General features: G+C 50.2%; 1 protein-coding gene across 2 annotated transcripts; it reads left to right on the top strand.

The window, feature by feature from the left end:
• Positions 1-1,438: 1,438 nt before the first annotated feature.
• Hoxa3 (homeobox A3) lies at positions 1,439-15,518 on the top strand. 2 transcript variants are annotated; one of them, XM_052173743.1, is made up of 3 exons: positions 1,439-1,502; positions 12,354-13,002; positions 14,341-15,518. In XM_052173743.1, the coding sequence occupies exons 2-3, from the start codon at positions 12,474-12,476 to the stop codon at positions 15,144-15,146; spliced, it is 1,335 nt and encodes a 444-aa protein (XP_052029703.1). In that variant the 5' UTR covers positions 1,439-1,502; positions 12,354-12,473; the 3' UTR covers positions 15,147-15,518. The 2 variants fall into 2 exon arrangements, with proteins under 2 accessions (XP_052029703.1, XP_052029702.1); XM_052173742.1 differs by lacking the exon at positions 1,439-1,502 and adding an exon at positions 8,786-9,480.
• The last annotated feature ends 661 nt before the right edge of the window (positions 15,519-16,179 follow it).

Genomic DNA, 16,179 nt, shown 5'->3' with positions numbered 1-16,179 from the left:
ACTTGAGAATAAAAAAGATAGCCACAACAATAATAACCATAATAATTACAATGCTCCTAAGCGGTGTGCTTGTGATAGTGGTGGAGGAGGAAGAGGAAGAGGAGAACGTGGAGGGGGTAAGGGGAGGGGGAGGGGGAGAACGGAAAGGGGCTCAAATCTTTCTGGGATGATGGTGAGTAGCCAAGTGCACAGCAGCTTGGCCCACCCTGATCAGGATCACACCAGGAGACCCAAGGCCAGGGGCTCTCCCCTGGAAGAGTAGGAGTTTGACAAGACAAAGCCCCCCCCCCGCACCCCTCCCCCCCCCCGTAGATGCTGGCCCTAAGCACCCTTGTACAGGGCAAAGGCTGCCGGTGGAGTTGTGACCTAAGGCAGCAAGCTGCCAGTTTGCTGCTACCCCTCAGCATTCTAGGAGGCTCCCAAGCCAAGAATCAGGCGACTCCCCAGCTTCTTGGCGATTCTTTGCTGGCTGTCAGCTGGATTGCATAGGTGTAGGATAAACCTACACAGGGCAGGGCTGGCTTGGAGCAGACTGGCAGGTGGAAGTGAGTGATTTAGGGTCAAGGCTGTAGAAGCAAGAGTTTTGCAAGGTCTCAGCAGAGGACTATCAAGCTGGTACCATTCTTGGCCATTTCCTGATGCCAGAAAGCTATTTGGAGGCACCTTGGCCGTTTCCTGGTTAGCAGGCAAGGAGCTATTGAAATGGGGAAGCATGAGGCTTGGGGGGGGGGAGCTGGGGAGCTTACACAGGTATGGCTGGTATTTATTGTACAACACTTTGGTCTTGCTTGGTTTCTGGCAGCAGCAGTTGGTCTGGTTTTAGTGACTGGGCATTGCTTTAGCCCTGCAAGCCCACCAGGACCAAGGAATAGCTCGCTCTACACTTGGGTAAATCAGAGGACAAAACCTCCCAATACTGCCTCAAATCTGTGGGCTGAGCAGGGGTCTGATTTCCCCACCAACAGAAATGAACGCTATTAGTGAGGTTTCAGCAGAGTCTGATTGAATGCTTCCAGACAAGGCTTCCCATTGTTTGCAAAAGAAAATAAAGCTTGCGTTCACATTCCCCAAGCTGGGGTACATCCAGAGCTCGGCCACTGGACCCAGCATCACCAGCAACGCTGTCTTATTCTTCCCTCCCTCTCATTCATCCCCCCCACACCCCAAAAGCTAAACAAAAGAAAAATAAGATTGTGGGTGCAGAGATGGAATATGTATCTGTTTTACAAAAATAAATCACCATCTTCGGGCCATTCGTAGACTGGAATATTTCGAGCTATGAGTGTGTCTCATGGACCAGTGCCCTGGCGACAACTCCATGTCCGCGTCACCCTAGGGCCACCCTGGCGCCCACACAGGACACATTTCTAACTCCAGTCTTCATTCCCTTCCTTCCCAGCCACTATTCACCCTCTGGTGTTTATTTGTCTGCAGAGTGCCCGGATTCCCTGAGCACCTGGAATTGGAGGCCATTGCTGGTTCAGATTTAAACATCTTTGGAGGTAAGTGTAGCACTAAACCCTTTCCCAGCTTGGGGCTTTGCACCAGGAGGCTGGGAGACATGTACTCCCCTCCTCCTGGCAACTAGAGCTGGTTGAAAGGGATTTTGGTCAATATTTAACTTTGGCAGAGTTTGGAGCTGGGCTTTGGGGAGGACCATGTGGGCACGAGGCAGACAAAGAGCTCCAAAGCTGCAGTAGGCAGAGAATGCAGAAGCCAAAGATGAAGAAGGGGGAGCCTGAGGGGTGTGTTTGTGTCTTTCTACAAGCCCCAAACAGACCACTGCAAGGAACTGTAAAGCAAAAGCAAGTAGGGCCCAGGGCAGCAAGGCAGTTGCAAAGTGGGCTGTGGTTGCCAACTGATGAAGGCTGTGAGTTTGGAGACTGCCAGTCAGTCCCAGCTCTGGGTTGAGAAAACTTGTCTCCACCACCTGCATTTTCTCTGCCTCCTCTGCAGTCTTTCCAGTGTGTAGGCCTTGCAGAATCTGCCCCAGTCTCTTATCAGAGCCAGATCCACAATACTTTCCACAGCAAAAGTTAGGATCCTCTATGTCGAATTTTTTTTTCTTTCTCTGTTTGGAACAAGGGGGAAACTCTTTAAAATTCTTTTTAAGTTCTGGCTTAATTTGTTCTCTTAGTTTGAGATGCAGGGAGGTAATTACTGTGGTTTATTACCTTGTAAAAGAGCCATAAATTATTGGCCTGTTTGGGGGAGGGGCTGCTGGAATAGCTCTCAGAAGCTCAGTATGAACAGATGAGTTTGCTTTGTTCTTTCAGGGGTTAATTTTCTTCTTCTTGTGCTGGGAATGGAACCCAGGGCCTCTGAGTATCCTGGGCAAGTAAGCAGTCTATCATTGAGCAATGAGGTATCTCCAACTCAGGGATTGCTTCTTAAAACAACAACAAACTTTTCAGATTTTGCTTTCTGTTTCCTAGATCTAATTCTTTCCTAAAATTTGCTCCCCAGAAAGATATCAGATTGTTAATCAATTCCAACATGATACTCAGTGGCGCTCTAAGGCTGGGATGTGGTTTGGGATACAATTATTTTATCAGATAGGAAGTAAACAGTCTTAGTAATGGAGTTATGTTCTCATCTACGGGTGTCTGTGTGTACCAAGTATAGATGGAACATTTTAGGAACTTACAACTCTGTGATTTGCATATCTGCAAATAACAGGACAATTGTCAATATTAAAAGCTGTGCTAGTACAACATGATATATACATCCACTTGTGTCTAGAGAGCTTGGAGCCCATTTGTACTACAGTTGTATCCACAGGAAATAACTCATGTTAAATAAAGATTTATCATTTGAGTCGTTTTGATAGAGAAATCAGATTGCAATGTTTGAGCACAGATATATCTAATCTGCCAGCAGCCAGGCAAATATTGACTAATGGTTTGCATGCTTGGTCACCTGCTCCTTCCAAGCCAACTTTCCCTCAGTTTGGCTCTGGCGGCCTGGCTCACAGCATGGGTCTCAGCCCTGGCACAGTGGGGTGAGTGGAAAGAGGCTAGTGACTCTCCTACCCCCAGTTTGCTTCAGCCACTGGGTCCCTGTGTGGGCTGCCCAACCCAAGCTGGTTTTTTTCCCCCTCATAAGTTAAATTTCTTTTGACTTCCTCCTTTGAATTCTTTCCCCTTCTCGGCCCCACCCCCATCAATCCCTAATGTTAATTGTTAAGCAGCAGTTGGGGCGTCAGTAGGTATGTGGGTGACATACAGGCTCCAGCATGGGACTGAGATACCAGTGGGCTTCAGTGAAGTTAAGCTACTTCTCGGAAACAGCACCAGAGTCTGCTACTGTTGATTTATGGCCTTCAGAGTTTCAGTTTGCTTGAAACTGTTGAAAGAGTTCTGAAGGGGGCTCTTCTCATCTTTGAACAGATGCCTCTGCAAAAACCTGGGGGAGGGAGTTGTCAGTGACTTGGCCATATTTCTAGGTCCCTTTCTATGGTATCTGAAAAGCTGGTTGTGAATGACTGGGGAGTGGGTATCACATGGAGCCGAAGACACAAAAGATGAGTGGACTGAATCCTTGTGGGACAGAAGAATATGTTTTGGAAGCCAGCATTGGTCTGTTTTCTATCCCCCCCCCCCAACCTGGACCAGGCAGGTTCAGATGCTTCCTTTCTAGCTAGTGACTTAGGTCATGGCTGGGGAGTTTCTATCCATCAGAACCCAGCCAGAACCTTGGAAGTATGATGCCAACAGCTTAGAGCAGTCCCCACTTCCAAGGGGTCAGCCCCACCTTTTTATTAAGGTTGTGATTTGTGCACCCTGATCCCTCATGAGCCGCATATCTCGCCCTCTTCACTTAGGGCCTTGTGTTCTCAACAGACCCCTTCTGGGTCCCTTCTGGAGAGAAAAACAGGGAGGTGCCACAGTGCCCTGCAGTTGCTACAATTAAGCGCCACACTTAGAGCCAGCTGAAGACTGACTCCTCATTCTCAAAACACTCAAGAGTTCAGAAATGAAAGCAGGAAACTTTTTAGACGCCGCCCGTGGAAAAGTTGAGATGTGTAGGTAATGTCATCGAATAGGAGGCAGGAGTAGGGTGGAGACTGAGGGGGCAGTTCATTTGTTTTAGACGGGTTCTACTAAGCAGAACTGGTTCAGGTCAGTTTCAGCTGGTATATGCGGGGTTGTCTTAGGGGTGAGACTACAGAACAGTCTGAGGGGAGGGTCTCAGGCTGACTTGGAGGTTAGCACATGAGACTGCAGTGGCGTTCAGCGCTTCCCCGATTTCATAGGCAATTAGATCATTTCCTCTTACATTTTTCATCTTTGGAGGCATATAATTTCATGTATCACTCAGCTATGCACTGAGGAAATGCATAAGTATGGGTTTGGCTAGGGCACTAGGTCTCTCCAGATTTAGCAAAATCCTGACCCACAACTCTATAACGGAGCACGGCTGCTTTCTTAGTTGGCTGCCTCTGAACAAAACCAACTGGACTTGGAGCAGACACTTTAACATTTTGTCAGGTAATTATAGGCCTTTGGTTTCATCCGTGGCTGTGGTGTATGGCGTGGGTGTTAGCAAACTCCATACAATTGCAGGCTGATCCAGTGACTAGTCAGTCATTTCTGGGCTTGGCTCTTGCCTTTTGATATGCTAGACTGTGGGTCAGAGAAGCCTGGAGGGGTGGTGATTGGGCATGCTGAATTCAATTTGTCTGTAAAGGGGAGGCCATAGGGAAAGTTAAGTGGACTCTGAGAAGACAGACAGCATTTCTGTTCCCTGTGTTTGGAGTGTGTGTAAAGAAATGTAAGTGGAGACAAGCATCTTTGTGTGGTGTGTACGTGTGCAGGGTACCCCCTCCTACTCCTATTGGCAAGATAGAACTCCAACCCTGGACTGGTTACACTCTCCTACTTTTCCTCTTGCAAATCTAAATGTTCCGCTTGGAAACTGGGTTCCTGCAGTGATCCCCTATTTCAAATAAAAGGATTTCAATTGACGTATGACCACGTGAGCACATAATACTGCACATTATTGTGGAATTCGGAGCGGAGACCCAGGCAGGCTTCATCTGCCTGCTATTACGTTTTCTAGGTTCTCTTTAGAGCGAGAGCTTTCTCCCCCACCCCCACGCACCCACCTCCTCCTTCTCCGTCTCCTTCCCCTTCTCCGGAGCGAGCAAGCGGTTTGCAGTTTTCAGCTCTCAGGGAGCAGTTCTGGGCAAGCTAGCCGATGGGACTCCCGGCCACACCAGGAAGATGGAATTTATTTTAAGGTATTTCCTCTGATTGTTCATATCTAGGGTGAGTTATGGCTGTGAGGGACAGAGGTCAGGCGAGGAGACCCTGGATCATGCACAGGACCCTCACCCTCCGTCTTCCTTTGTTTCTGTTTTAGAACTGAAAGCATTTGAAAGATTCCCAGTTGCTCCTCAGACTCTGAGTTTAATTCCCTGGAAAGTACTGTGGAGTGTAAAGGAGAGGGCACTGGGGGGCTACAAGACGGGCCCAGTAATATCTAGTGTTAGTTAGGGTTGCTTTGTCTCACTGCAGCCTGAAAGGCTGAAGTCGCAAGAGCTAAGCTCCAGACAGAGAGAGGAGCATCTCAGGCAGGAGAGATGGCTGGAAGCTGTGGTTAGGAGAGGTGGCCAGCAAGGAGCTGGAAGGGTCAGACCTCTTGACAAAGGTGGGGGCCAGTAGCCGAGAAGGGGAGTCTCTCTCCATTTGGCCAGTGTTTGCTGAGCAGGATGGAGGCTTAGGGCTGACCTGAGCAGTCTGAGCAAAGGCGAGAGGAAAATCAATGAGGAGAATGTGCAGACACACTGCCATTTTATTGATGATGCTTCCAGTCACTTTGTTCAGTGCTGGGTTGTGGGGCCGAGTTCCCCATGCCGGACCCAATGAGTCCAACCTGGAGGGCATGCCATTGTTTCCAGAGCAACAGCTGCCTGGAAGGGATGGAGAAAGAGAAGCAGGGGTGCTGGTGAGCACGCCAGCTGCCTGGAGGTTTGGTCGGTGTGACTTGCACAAGGGTCTGGGGCTCATTTTAGGTTTCCACCGATGCGTTTGAGTTGGGTGCCTTCTGTCCACCCCCAAGGCAGCCCGGAGAGTTAAAGAGCCTGCCTGTGTGTCCAAGACGAGGGAATTCTGTAGCTATAGCCCTCAGCAAGCAGAGGCTTTATACTGGCTTTATACTCCCTGAAAGGGAGCTATTGCCAGTATGGAGGGAGATTAGTTAAACTGCTCCCCTCTAAAATACTGCCCAGGCTGGGGCTAATCGGGCTTTGGAGACCCTCTGCTCCTGGGAAGAGCGGAAGCCTCTGGAAAGGTGGAAGAGATTGCTGTTTACTTTGTTCCTGGAAGGAGATAAAGGAATCCCTGTGAATCAAACTTGCCTTCTTTAGTTTAAAAATAAAACCATACTCCTTTATTTAAAAGAAAATTCAAACCAGGCTTCTTCGACTTGAGTGAGATTTACTTCTCCAGGCAGGGCGGATTCTGCCCTCCCTCATGCCGACCTCGGTGGGAACTGTGCTTAACTGAGGCCATTTCAAGTGCTCTAAAACACCCCTTGGAAATAAAATGTAAGCTTTAATTGCTGTTCAATTACTTGTCAGCATTTCCTATGATTTATGACCCAGTTCTGGTGCATTTTTGACCCAGTTAAACACTCATAAATAATATAGTTTCACTAGAAAGAAGGAGAAATGGTAAAGGTTTCTGAGAGGCATCTTTTTATTGTGGCTTCAGTGCCGGCAAGAGAATAAACATCTAACAACAGACTCTCCAAGCTGGCTCTGTAGAAAAAGCATGCACCATAAGAAGCCAATAACTGCTCTCATCGAGCACAGTTGGTTTTTTTCTCCCCTCCCAGGAAAAGAGCCAAAGCTACTGGGGTTATGGTCAAACGGTTAGCTATTAGACAGACTGGTCCCCTGACTCTCAAAGTATGAGCCTCATCTTCACCGGCCAGCAGATTTCCTCAATACCTTCCCTTCCCATCTTTGGGTTTTAATGATACTTCTTGCCAAAAACTACTCCTCACCTTCCTCCCCGGCTTGCACAGAGAGCCTTGGGGCGATGAGCCCCCTCAGAGATGGGTAGGACACCCCTTGGGTGGCAGAAAGGTTCCATCAGGCACCGGTCTTTGCTCCAAGTGTTCTTCTGTGCCTGAGAAAATGCTTCTTCTGGTCCCTCTGGAAATCATGGGACTTAGAGAAGATGGGGAAGGAAGCTCGCAGATACTGAGCAAAGCAAAGCTTGGTGGTTTTGGAGAAGCTGTGTGAACTGCGGGATTAGCCTGGAAAGCGGCAGTGAGCAATTTCTAGAGGTGGAAATCAAACAGCATTCACAAGACAGTATCTTCAATCACAAGACAGTAACAAGCCAACAAAACCCTGCTAATATAAACTATTAATTTTAATAATCTTGCCTATGCTTGCTCCAAAGCCAGTCTTTTGGATTTCAGATGAGACGCATAAGGCCAGGGTGACCCGCAATCTAAGTGCCAGAACGCCAGACCCGCGTATTGAAATCAGAGCTCTATTTTGCCGGCTGGGGCCCACCGCCAGAGCCACCTGGGCGCTAGTCGAGGGAGCATGGAGGCCCTGGTCGGAGCTGAGCTCTCACCGAGCTCTCCCGCGGCTCCTGCAACTCCTCCGGTCGGTCTAGTCCTGACGCTTGGGTTGCTGGGCTTGGTTTGGTGGAGCCGGAAAGGTATGCGTGGCATACACCCCAGCCCTTTGCTCCAATGCTCTCAGCCCCTTTGGACTAGACACTCCACTCCTGGGTCTGGTTCTCACGGCCTCCCCTGCAGCTGGCTTAGCTGAGAGGCGGCGAGAGTCGCGTCAGCAGTTTGGAGGAGAAAGTGCGGGTTGATTATTGACCTACGCCTTCTTTCTTCAAATGCCACATCCGACCCTGAGGGTTTGAAGAGAAAATGCGGCCGAGCGGATTTTTGCGGCCGGCTCTCACCTCCTACACGTCCTGGGCTCTTCCCTTTCAAGTTGCGCCGCTGCAATACGCCATAAGGAGCAAGTGTTTGCTGTTTCGTGCTCTGTTTACAGCTTTGGGGAGCCGAGTCATAAATCTTGCCCAGCCATAAATGACAAAAACCATTGGTATGCATGAGGCCACCCTGGCCCGAGTGCTTTTTGATTTCTCCCTTTCCCCCCTGGCTTTGTTTTTGCTCTAAGGTGACACTTTGGCTCCCTGACAGTTTAAACATACTACTTATATTTTTAACACCTTCCTTTGAGAAGGACCCTCGTTGACGCCCCGGGATTGCAGGAAAGCTCAATTTCTCTCCCTTTTCCCCCTTTTTTCTTTTTTCTCCACACTCCTGCTTTGGAGGAGTTTGTTTCTGAAGCTGGGAAGCTGAGCGGGGCATTGGGCACCGTCCCATCTCTTTAACGTTGTGCCATATTACCAAGCAAATTTAAGCTTTTGCTCAACCCAGCAAAAGAAAGGCCACTCAACTAATTAGAGGGTGAAATATCCTGGATGTCCATTTGTGTTGGTGTCAGAGTCTTATCTTCCTCGTGGGCTACCTGCTTCCGTGCCCGTACTGTGCAATGGGTACACAAGGGGTGGAGACTCAAGTTTCTGAATATCTTTGTGTGTGCCTGAGCCCAGAGAGGTTCATTTTACTGTGGGGACAGTTGTCCATCTCCCCGGGATACTTCCCTAGGTTAGGCCAAGAAATTTAACCAAAGGCAGTTGAGCTGCATTTGGGAGGTGTCTGGAAATAGGCCCTACACCACAGGGACTGGCTTTAGGGTGTCTGTATTGGGAGCGGCAGGTGAAGAAAACTGCCCAAAGTCAGGGCAACTCATTTCTTCTTCTCTTCTTTCCCCACCCCCCACCCCATGAAAATATCCATGGCAGGGAATTGCGTGGTTTCTCAGACAGATTCTTAAAAAATAGAACCCGGCAAGAGAGCCCCTTTGTGAGAGCCGTTTGTCCTCATTAGCATAATTTTCCTGGACTTTAGTGACGCCTAGGAAGGAGAGGGAGGGCGTGGGGTGGGGGAGGCCGCCCTCCTCCCGCTGCCGCCGAGCTCGCTCTGCTCCTGTTCCTCCCCTCGCCTCAGCCCCATCCCCCACGCCGGCGCTTCCCTAGCCGCTCTGCTCTCCCCTCCCGCCCGCCCCGGCACCCCTTACCGCACCCCCCGACCGACCCCTGCTCGGCGCAGTATTCATAAGAAACATACCCAAGTCGGTGCCACTAGCCCCGCGGAGCCCGGCCGCGCCAGCGCTTATCTGGGGCCGCGGCCGCGGGTAGGGCGGGGGCGGGCGTGGGGGAGGGGAGGGGAGGGGGTCCAGCCGCCCCAGTCCGCCGGGGGCCAGCCGCCGGAGCAGCTAGCGGTCCGGCTCTCCGCCGAGTCCCGGCCTTGGGGTCTCCCGCACGCCCGCACGCCGGCTCGGCGGATGCTGAGGGTCGGTGGCCATCCCGCGCGGAGGGGACCCGGGGCCGCAGCCTGAGCCCGAGCCCGCGGCGGCCGTCAGAAGTTAAGGTAAGCGGGGCCACCACCGGCCGCTCTCAGCGTTGAATGGTGGAGTGTATGTCTCGGTGATTTATGGCTGCAGACTTAAATCTCGGTTCAAGAAGAGTTCACAAGCCGGAGCTTCCTCGCCGGCAGTGACTGATACCCTCACACTTCAGTTCAGGCCGCGCTCCCATCCCCGCCCCCACTCTCCCCTCTTCCTTAGCCCAGCATCAACTTTTCTGGGCTGGTGAGAGATTGAGAGAGAGGAATGGGCTGGGAACCAGGGCTTCTACCTCGACGTCCCCTTTCAAACTCGGGAGAGGGAAGGAAAGGGCAGAGCCTGGAGATGTGGAATTTGGGCATACCTTGTGTAGAGAGACAACAGGGCTTCTTATCTTACATCCTGTACTCTTCAGTTCAGTTCAGTTCAGTTCAGTTCAGTTCAGTTCAGCCTCCTCAACTCGCTTCAGCTCTTGCACCTGGAGGTTATTGTCCAGGAACAGAGCGCTGGGCAGGAATCTCCCTCCACCCTCAGCTTTTGCTTGGGGGGGACAAAGCAAAGTTTCCTGGCTGGCAAATCTCCAACTTCTTTACTAGATTGAAACTTTGGGGGCTGGAGGGGGCGGGTTGTGTGGACTTCAAGGTGACTGTGGACCTCAAACAATGGGATCTCTGAGTTGACTTCATATTTTAAGTTTGTGGACGCTGCCCTAGGCACTTTGATTTTAAAGATAATTTTGTTATTTGTACAAGACCATGTACAGTACAAAGGAAAAAGGCTCAAGGAAGCTGTACGCTGGGATAGCCTGTGCTAATGGCTTAGAAAGTCACTAGAAATACTGCACGTTCAAAATCAACTTAATTTTGTTTTATCTAATATTTTGCTGTTCAAATGTCTAGAGTAATTTTCTTAACCTGACGTTTACCTTAATTAAGCTTGGTACCTCAAAAATTTATGATGCAGACATTAATGCTGCCAAATGTAATGGAAACTTTTCAGTGTAAGAATGAGAAGAGAAGACATTGAATTGCAATTCACTCTTAAATTTTATTTTACCCTTTATTTACTTTTCATGCTGCTATTTGTAACTTCCTAGATATTTCTAAAAGAGAAACAACACTGAGGCTTCATGACCATACACAATAATTCTGGATAAGTATTGCTGTAATTTTATTTAGGTTCTGGAAAGTTAATTGTGCCTGTTTTCCAGATGTTGATCAGATTGTTGGTTTAATGATGAAATCTAAGGGGGTTATTAAGAACAAAGTTATAATCACCCATTGGTGGATGCTTGTCCACCAATACATATATATATTTCCTGGTTGACAGCTGGTACTTCTAGATAAGTTGAATAACTCTGGGATTGAATAGCCATAGTTAGGGTTTGAAATGTTAAATATTATCTACATGGATTTATTGTTATAGCTTTTTTAATGGTCAGGGGGACAAGCATTCTGAATGTGTGTCTGGGTGTGAACATGTGAGACTTCCAAGGTACTTTTCTTGCTGAGAATTAGAAGTTTACCATGCAGAAGTTGAAAAGCAGGAGAACACAGATATCATTTCTACAGAGTACTTTCTCGATAAGAGGTTTTTTTTAAAAATGTTTTTTAAAAACTGTTTTTCTTAGTATTTCTGAAGCAGGAAAATGGACTAAATAACACATGATCAACAAAAGTATACAAAGATCAGGGAAGTCTGGAAAGAGCTTATGGTTTGTGCTTCCATGCCTTCTCTGGAGCCAAATGACCCCCATACATCAAATTACATAGCAGTTTCTAAGACAGAACCTATTATCGTTAAGTTGGAAGGAGAGTTCAAGCCGTGGTCATGGAGATGAACGCTGGTTTTTCAGGTTCCTGGTGGGTTGTTTTTTTTCTCTAATCCATCATGTTTTAACAGGTAGGATTTGATAGTTGCCCAAAATAACAGCACCTCAGAAAATCCGAGGCTGGAGAGTTGAGAACCTCCTGTAACTTTGAAAAAGAGGTTAGGGTGGCTTGTTTCAAATTGCCTGAGAAACAGGGTGGGAGAAAAGATATAGAAAGTTATAAGATTTGAGTTGTGACTTGTGGGTGGAGTTGGGAAAGACCACCACCACCACCCAGAGAGAGGGGGGCAGAGAGGGAGGGAGGGAGGGAGAAAGAGAGAGAGAGAGAGAGAGAGAGAGAGAGAGAGAGAGAGAGAGAGAGGCGTGAGGGAGGGAGACTCCTTCAAAAGTTTTCCCTCCCACCCTCTTCTTGACCTCATAGGGTCCACTTGGAGGATGCTGGTCCTTTTCCCTGAACTAGAACAGGCCACCTATCTAACAAACTCAGCTTCCAAAGTACATCACGATCCAATAGGGCAGTTGCCGATGTGTGTGTGTGTGTGTGTGTGTGTGTGTGTATGCAAATCTCCTTTGAGAGCTCTAGGAAAGGCTGGCTAGAAAGGAAATCCGACTATCTTAGGTCTTTTGGGCAAATATGAATCCTCAAGAGAGAATTAGAGAAAAAATTATGACCCTTTGCCTTCTTGAGATTCCCCCCCCCACCCAAAAAAGCCTCAGTCTCTACAAAGGGACACCATGGTTTCTTCTGGAAAAGAAAGACCCCAACCTAGCCTCCAGACCCTGCCTCAGTTTGGACCTCAGCTCCAGAGACCCAGCTTCTAGCCCTTACTGGTTCTGCTGCTCCGCGGAAAATGCCCCAACTCCAGACGCAAGTTAAGCAAATATTTGTAGCTGCCAGTAAATTCCAGCAGCTTTTTATAGTGCGGCTCCCTGCGCCCGGGGCCACGTCGTGCTGCTAAATATTGCTGACCACTTTTTCTTTTATGGCTTTCATGTCACTTAGCTATTGAGAGTAAGATGGATTTGCGCGGAGCCCTCACCGCGCTGCACTTCTCCCCCCTCCCTCAGGTCTGCGCGCGGCGGCCATTGGCGGAGGAGTGTCACGTGACCGCGGGGGCGTGCCAATGTGCTCCCTTACGGGTGTCAAGCCCTTGTCAGAGAGTGTGATCACGATCGTGAAACATCGCGATGCAAAAAGCGACCTACTACGACAGCTCGGCGATCTACGGTGGCTACCCCTACCAAGCAGCCAATGGGTTCGCTTACAATGCCAGTCAGCAGCCATACGCGCCGTCCGCCGCTCTGGGAACCGATGGTATTGAGTACCATCGACCCGCCTGCTCCCTCCAGTCTCCCGCCAGCGCTGGGGGCCACCCCAAAGCTCATGAGCTGAGCGAAGCTTGTCTGCGCACCCTGAGCGGCCCTCCTAGCCAGCCCCCAGGCCTGGGTGACCCTTCTCTGCCTCCACCTCCTCCCCAGGCAGCGCCCCCAGCCCCACAGCCTCCACAGCCCCCACCACAGCCCCCTGCGCCCACCCCTGCAGCTCCTCCGCCCCCCTCATCTGTCTCGCCCCCTCAAAGTGCCAACAGCAACCCTACCCCTGCCAGCACAGCCAAGAGCCCCCTGCTTAACTCTCCCACCGTGGGCAAACAAATCTTCCCCTGGATGAAAGAGTCAAGGCAGAACACTAAGCAGAAAACCAGCGGCTCCAGCTCAGGTAAATGGATGCCTTTTGGAGGTGGGGCCTCTGGCCAAACGCCAGGCTCCACCACTTCTAGCTATTGCCAGCCAGCCTAGGAGCAGGGGAACATCTCCAGAAAATCGTGCCCTCCCCCCACACACACCAGGGAAAAAAATCTTTCCAGAATCTTTGCTACTTAGGAAGGTGATAAGGTTTCTCTGTAAGGATCCCTCAGACATAAATCTGCCTGAAGTCCCCGAGGGCCTCTCTAAAGCGGTTGGAGCCTGGTAATGTCGGAAGGCCTCCTTGTTCCAGTGTTGGGAATTCTGACCTCCGCAGAGAGCCACTTTAGGACCACTGGCTCACTAAGCACACAACTCCTCTTTCCTAGGCAAATAGTGGCATCCTCCTCATACTGAAACGTGGCAGGATAAAAGCAGGCCTAGTCATCACCAGGGTCAGAATCAACGCCTGGTCTATAATCAGAGCCAATGTTTTCTGCAGCAGATGGACTGGCTGCCTTACTTCTGGGAAGGCCTTGCTCAGTCTTAGTACAATGCCGGAGGCAGCCGGGCATCTCCTGGGGGAGGGGATTCAGCTTGTCAGCCTAATGGGAACCACATGGAGCTTTGGGAACTGGACTGCAGTGGAGGAACCTTAGCCTCGGGGACTGGGGCTTCCAAGCCTCTTGGTTACCTCGGCCCCTTCCTCTCTGGTTTCTTTTGCTCTTCTCCAGAATTGGTATTTAGAGAGCCAAGGAGGACAGGGGGGGCAAACGTGGTGGTCCAAACTGGAGCAGCCTTCATGGTGACACTGCGAACCTCATAACCTTAAGACTCCTTAAGGGCCTGGCCTACTCTTCCAAAGCTAGATAGCTTCAGAGAGGTCTGGTCTCCTTTGTTCAGAGGAGGTCTTCTAGTTTGACAATGTCTACTCATCTCCTCTTGGTAGATATTAAAAATGGTTTGTTGAAGCTCATAGCTGGTCACGCAGGCAGGATGAATGTATACACTAGGTCTCCCACATCTCAGCCACTGAAGGACTCAAGATAGTGACACCGACTCACAGGAAGCTTGTTGTCTGATGACCCAGTAAATAAAGTGGCCGGCCGAGTAAAGCAGAGAGGAAGTTCAGGCCAGCAAGGATGGCAGGAGCCCTGCTGCTGTGTCCTCTCCTTGAAGAAGCCCCAGATTCGCTCCTTAGAGGAAGGAAGGGCAGGCTAACCAGGCTGTTTCCGCTCTGAAGCCCTGCTCCTCTCTGGCCTTGGACAGAGATTTCTGTGGGGAGACGAAAGGAGGGGCAGGCCTAGGCCTGGGGAGCTAGGCGGGGTCGGTAGCAGCCCTGACACCGCTCTTCCTCTCTGTATCCCGGCAGGGGAGAGCTGCGCTGGTGACAAGAGCCCGCCTGGGCAGGCCTCGTCCAAGCGCGCGCGCACGGCGTACACGAGCGCGCAGCTGGTGGAGCTGGAGAAGGAGTTCCACTTCAACCGCTACCTATGCCGGCCGCGCCGAGTGGAGATGGCCAACCTGCTGAACCTCACGGAGCGCCAGATCAAGATCTGGTTCCAGAACCGCCGCATGAAGTACAAGAAAGACCAGAAGGGCAAAGGCATGCTGACCTCGTCTGGGGGCCAGTCTCCAAGTCGTAGCCCCGTGCCTCCCGGTGCAGGAGGCTATCTGAATTCTATGCATTCACTGGTCAACAGTGTCCCATATGAGCCCCAGTCACCCCCTCCTTTCTCCAAGCCCCCCCAAGGCGCCTACGGGTTGCCTCCTGCCTCCTACCCTGCTCCCCTGCCCAGCTGCGCTCCCCCACCTCCCCCACAGAAACGCTACCCAGCGGCGGGGTCAGGCGCAGGGGGCACCCCTGACTACGATCCGCATGCTCACGGCCTGCAGGGCAACGGCAGCTATGGGACCCCACACTTACAGGGAAGCCCCGTCTTCGTAGGGGGCAGCTATGTGGAGCCCATGAGCAACTCTGGGCCAGCACTCTTTGGCCTAACTCACCTTCCCCACACCACCTCGGCTGCCATGGACTACGGGGGCACTGGGCCGCTGGGCAGCGGTCACCACCATGGGCCGGGACCTGGGGAGCCACACCCCACCTACACGGACCTTACTGCCCACCATCCTTCTCAGGGAAGAATTCAGGAAGCGCCCAAGCTCACTCATCTGTGATGATGGGCTTAGGGCTGCGAGCCAGGAGAGTTGCCACCCACCCTTCTTTGGTTTCTTTTTCCTTTATTTGTTTTGCGTTCTTTTTGCCTTTCCCCTTTCTCCTCTGCACCCCTCCCTCATTTTGTTTTCTTTGGTAATGCGTCTTTATAGTTTATGTGACGTAGCAATCTTGGTTGCTGGAAAGGCTGTCCGTATCAGTAGCAACATTTACCACCACCCCGCCTCGCCCCGGCCTCTGGCCCTGCATTCTTTACCTTCTACTCTTTGATAAGAAACAGGGTATATGAACAAACTTTCTAGTCAAGTGAGTTTTCAATGTGAATTTGTTCATACTTTATGGCTCCCGAGAGGAAGCAACTGCGTTTTTTTTTTAAGTTTTAGTTTTTAAAATTGCACTTCTTGTAATGATCGAGAAAAAGAAATCAAAGGCGCTTTGAAACAGGGACTCCCTGTGCGAAGACGACTTAGTGTACGTCTTTCCGTGTGTGTGTGCTGGTGAACAGTCAGATTTATTTATATTTTTTTGCAAGCATTGAATAGTCTAAGTTTTAAATATTATTTATCCCCATCCGTTCGTATTTATATTAAAGAAATTCTGTACCCTGATTGTTCAGAAGGTTTCTTGAGCCTTTTGTTCAATGGTGTATTGGCATACATATGAAATTTATTTGAAAGGGAAATAAAATTCCTTTATAAAAATCGTAGCAATGCAATAAGAACAGAGACGACCCAGAGTTTGAAAATAGTGGTTTAGGTTAGTAACATCCGGCAAAACTGAACGCTAAAAATGCTAGATTTGTTTTGAGAGTTTTACATTCCTTGCTGCTCACATTCTGAGAAACAAAACAAAACAAAAATAAAGTTTTTATTCTGATTACGATCCGTGTCAAAAGAGGTTCTTTGGCTGGAGCCGGGTCTCTGCGTGGAGGAGTTCTGGCAGAAGCGAACTGGCAGCGGCTGCCGCAGCCCCGCGACTCCCGGCACGGCCCGCGGCCTGGTCCAGCGGCGTCTGCCTCGGAAGCTCGCCGAGTTC

This window comes from Apodemus sylvaticus, chromosome 2 (assembly GCF_947179515.1).
Source record: "Apodemus sylvaticus chromosome 2, mApoSyl1.1, whole genome shotgun sequence".
NCBI classification, from domain to species: Eukaryota; Metazoa; Chordata; class Mammalia; order Rodentia; family Muridae; genus Apodemus; species Apodemus sylvaticus.
This window is presented reverse-complemented; position numbering and strand designations above follow the sequence as displayed.

Excerpts from the sequence above, each read along its gene's own strand:
- Hoxa3 (XM_052173743.1), top strand. The coding sequence starts at position 12,474 with ATGCAAAAAGCGACCTACTACGACAGCTCGGCGATCTACGGTGGCTAC. Across the intron at positions 13,003-14,340 it reads AACCAGCGGCTCCAGCTCAG|GGGAGAGCTGCGCTGGTGAC; the intron begins GTAAATGGATGC and ends GTATCCCGGCAG.